This window comes from Saccostrea cucullata, unplaced genomic scaffold (assembly GCF_032062105.1).
Source record: "Saccostrea cucullata isolate Sc308-1 unplaced genomic scaffold, CSIRO_AGI_Scuc_v1 ctg21184, whole genome shotgun sequence".
NCBI classification, from domain to species: Eukaryota; Metazoa; Mollusca; class Bivalvia; order Ostreida; family Ostreidae; genus Saccostrea; species Saccostrea cuccullata.
The window spans coordinates 3,119-7,380 of NW_026936883.1; the positions used below are offsets into that span (position 1 = coordinate 3,119).

The window sequence follows — 4,262 nt, forward strand, 5'->3', positions numbered from 1 at the left end:
TTTGGCATACTTACTAGCAAAAATATATTGTTTTATGATCAGAATAAGTAGATTTTCTAACTTGTAGGAGTTTCTGTTTAAAAATTTACCAAATAAAATTGATTGTCTATCAAAACAAACAGACTTGTTTACTTTTTGCAAGATCCATTCTTCAATCCCTAACCATATTTCTTTTACAGGAGAACATTCAACAAAAAAGTGATCAATAGTTTCAATATCCTTCTCACAGAAGGAGCATAATGGTGAATCAATAAGTCTTAATTTAAAAAGATGGCAATTAGTAGGAATTATTCTATGTAAGATTTGGAATTGTAACCATTGAAGTTTTGATTCTTGGGTTGTTTTGAAAGGTAGCTCAAAAATTTTTTCCCAGTATTTTTCACTAAATTCTTCCCCATTTTCACTCCATTTTATAACTGAAGTTATATTGCCCTTTTTATTTCTAATAAGAACATTATACATATCGTTACACCCTTTTTTATTCTTTAAGAAAATTTCAAGGCTGGATGGAAGCATCGGTCTAGGCATTGGCTTTATTTCATAATTCTTAAAACATGATAGTCTCTTTCTAATTGCTGTTCTTAGTCCGGCATATTCAACATAGTTTGTATTTACCTTCAAGTTATAATGAATAAAATCAAAACTGTAAAAGTTTCCATTTAAATCTAAGAAATCATTGATAAAAACAAAACCCGAATTAAAGTAACTTTTGATGAAAATTGACTGGCCACCAATGGTAACTCCTGGATTATGCCATATGTGTTCTTGGAGAGGACTTAAATCAGCTATAGCTTTAGCCTGATTTACTTTACACCAGCTAGAGAAAACATCTTTCCAAAACTTATTTTTCGTGGTACTACTCAGATTCTTAATAAAGTCAATTCCAAACAGCCAAAGATGATTTATACTTATTCCCAATTCTGCTTCAAGTAATTTAACCCATTTTGCACTTGAATACATAACCCGCCTTACCCAACTAGATTTCAATGAAGTAACAAAATTTTGATAGTCTATCATTTTCAAGCCCCCAAATTTATGCTCTTGAATAATTACATTTTTCTTAACTTTATGATTTTTATTATTCCATAAAAAATTATACAAGTCTTTTTCGAAAGCACTCATGACATCATCATTAGGGTTTGGTAAAGTGAGGACAAGATGATTTAGTTTAGGAATTAATAATGTTTTTATTACAGTCAGTCTTCCAAGAGGAGTAAGTTTGCGAGCTTTCCATTGTAACATGGTTTTTTTAATTTCTTCAATTTTTAATTTGTAATTAATATCTACCATCTCATGTAAATCAACAGAAAACTTAACACCTAGTAAATCAAAGGATGTAGTACTGGGATCAAACTTCCATCTTGAGTGATGAAAAACATCTTTTGAGAATTTTTTACTTCCAATCCAGACTAATTTAGATTTAGAAAAATTTATTTTTAGACCCGAGATTGATGCAAAATAATCTAACACTCTTGTAATTCCATCCAATGAGCTTGGAGAGCCATCAGAAATAACAGATGTATCATCTGCATATTGTGACAACTTGTATTCTTCACCATCAATAGTTATACCTTTAATATCCTCATTTTTTCTAATTAAAATACCTAGAATCTCTGCACAAAGTAAAAAAAGGTACGGTGAAATAGGATCACCTTGTCTACAACCCCTTTCAGGGTAAAAGTACTGAGACACTATCCCATTTTGAATAACACAGGACTTTATATTATTATAGAAACATTTTATCCAATTTCTAATTGACTGACCAAAATTGAAGAAACAAAGTGTTTGATTTATGAAGTTCCATGAAATGGTATCAAATGCTTTTTCAAAGTCGATAAACATTAAGAGACCAGGTATATTTCTTGACTCTGCTTGGTGCATAATATCATATATTAATCTAATATTTTCGCCAATAAATCTACCTTTAATAAATCCTGTTTGGTCCCCATGTATTAGCTTATCTAAGAATTTTTTTTTTTTTTTAAAAAGATTCTTTATTTCAAATATTTGAAAACAAAATAAAGCAAAATCAAAATACCGAGAAATACATATTTGCATTACTGTGTGAAAAAATTCATCATTTCACATAGAAAGAAAATGTGACATGAAAACAAATCAAAGCGTAAAATAAGAAATTCACGAGAAATAAACTAAATCTCTTTTAAACATATATTATTTCAAAAAAAAAAAAAATTAAATTATAGAAACACACACTCTTCACATTCAATCTTTTAAATTAAGTTTTTGAATTTATAACAATAACATAGCTCTAAATGATTTCAACAGTATATATATGCTTTATTAGAAAGATAAATAACAAGTCGGTTTATTTCAACCATGTTGTTTACATAAACAAATGAAAATATAGTTAAACGCATGAGAAGATTGTATTGCATAACAAATTTAAGCATATTTGCATGAATGCAATATTTTAGATCATTTTTCAATCATTAATTACAAGACATTTTTTTTGAATTGGAAGCACTCTATTTATATCATATCAAATTTTATTACCTAATCAAGTGAATTTTGTTGTTTGATTAGAGATTTAATATTTTCATCTATTCTGGATGTTTTTTTCAGTTTTCCTTATCTTTTCAAACCGATCTATTGACCGGTCAATATAATGCGCGTTCTATTGATCGGTCAATAGAATGTGGGTTCTATTGACCGGTCAATAGACTGCGCGTTCTATTGACCGGTGACGTATTTCGTCCAAAACGATCCGGGTTTCGAATTTAGTTGTTTGTAACACTGTACAAAAATTATCTTATTTGATCTTTCTGCATTGATTTTAAAAATTGTGTGATTTCAATGGTCGGGTATTTTATTTAATGAGAGTTACTTTTAATTAATACACTGTGGGATGTTGAGACTGGTCCTTTGGGTGAGACCTGTCAACCGAGGTCCCGTGTAGCAGTAGGTGCTCTGCTGGCACGAAAAAGGCCTCTCTCCACCGGGAAGTGGCGGCGTCTCCATAAGAGTGAAAATTTTTCGAGAGGAATGTAAACAATAGTCTATAAATTAATCTTTAATTAATATTACAGATGCACCGTATCTAGGTAAAAATTAACAATATGGTACGGGAACCTTATGTACTGAATATACAATTTTGAACACTTAATACGGAAAATAAAATTAGGTAATAAAACAATTATTTAATGCCTGAACAGTCAATAGACAAGAAAATTTTTCCCTCGGTGCAGGGAACAGCTCAGTGTGTTCTATTGCCCGAGACCAGCGGCTGAGAACACACTGAGCTGTTCCCTGCACCTCGGGAAAAATATTCTGGTCTATTGACTGTTCAGGCATTAAATAATTGTATATTATAACATTTTATAGGTCCTCTTACGATTTTAAATTCTCTCAAAAGACATAATGATGAGAGACTTGTACTGAATCATTTGAAGAACCTGTAAACATTTCAATATTCCAATTCCATCTTTGCATTTAAAAAGTCTCTATTATACGTAAAACAGAGTCATATGAAAAAGGTAGTGATAATGAACGGTTATCTATCTTAAAATAAAACTACGAAAAAAATATGAAAAACTCTTTGTATCTAATATAAATACACTGTGCATAACACAATTGCAACAAAATTGGCAATATTTTAAACTTTTCATTTACTTAGAAATCTGGTCTTACCTTTGGAGATTTCAGACATGTTCGTGAAATTTTCTCGATTATATATGTATAATGGATTTTATAAGGTTGATCACTATTCGCTATCTTCGTCTATGATTTTCTTCTTCTTTTTTATACATGGATACAGGGGAAAAATCGCATTTTAATGTAAGTGTAATCAACTTTAACGCATTTTATCATTAAATTTTATGAAATATATTTTTATGGATGTATCTCAGCATTTCTTTCATGACAATACAGAATTGATGAAAATTTAACAAGGTTCCAAATAGCAGCATTCTCTCAAAATATGAATCATGTTTATGTCACCATGCTCAGCGGCAATATCTATAACTGATTTACCTTGATTATCTTTTACTGCTAACAAGTCCGGGTAACTTGTTGATAAATACCTACAAACATCATGTTTACTATTCAGACAAGCAATATGTAATACACTTTCAACAATATTTGACAACGCATTGATGTCCAATCCTTTGTTCAATAGAAAAGAAACTATGTCTACACTCCCGCCACTGCAAGCTGAATGTAACACTGTCCATCCTCTATTGTCCCTGATTTTTATTAACTCAGAAAACTGATTGACCAAATACTCACACATCTCCATTTTACCA

General features: G+C 30.4%; 1 protein-coding gene across 1 annotated transcript; it reads right to left on the minus strand.

The window, feature by feature from the left end:
- Window positions 1–3,901: 3,901 nt before the first annotated feature.
- Window positions 3,902–4,255, minus strand: LOC134246796 (ankyrin repeat domain-containing protein 1-like). The gene has a single exon (XM_062729151.1). It carries the CDS (start codon window positions 4,253–4,255, stop codon window positions 3,902–3,904), a length of 354 nt encoding a protein of 117 aa, XP_062585135.1.
- Window positions 4,256–4,262: the final 7 nt, after the last annotated feature.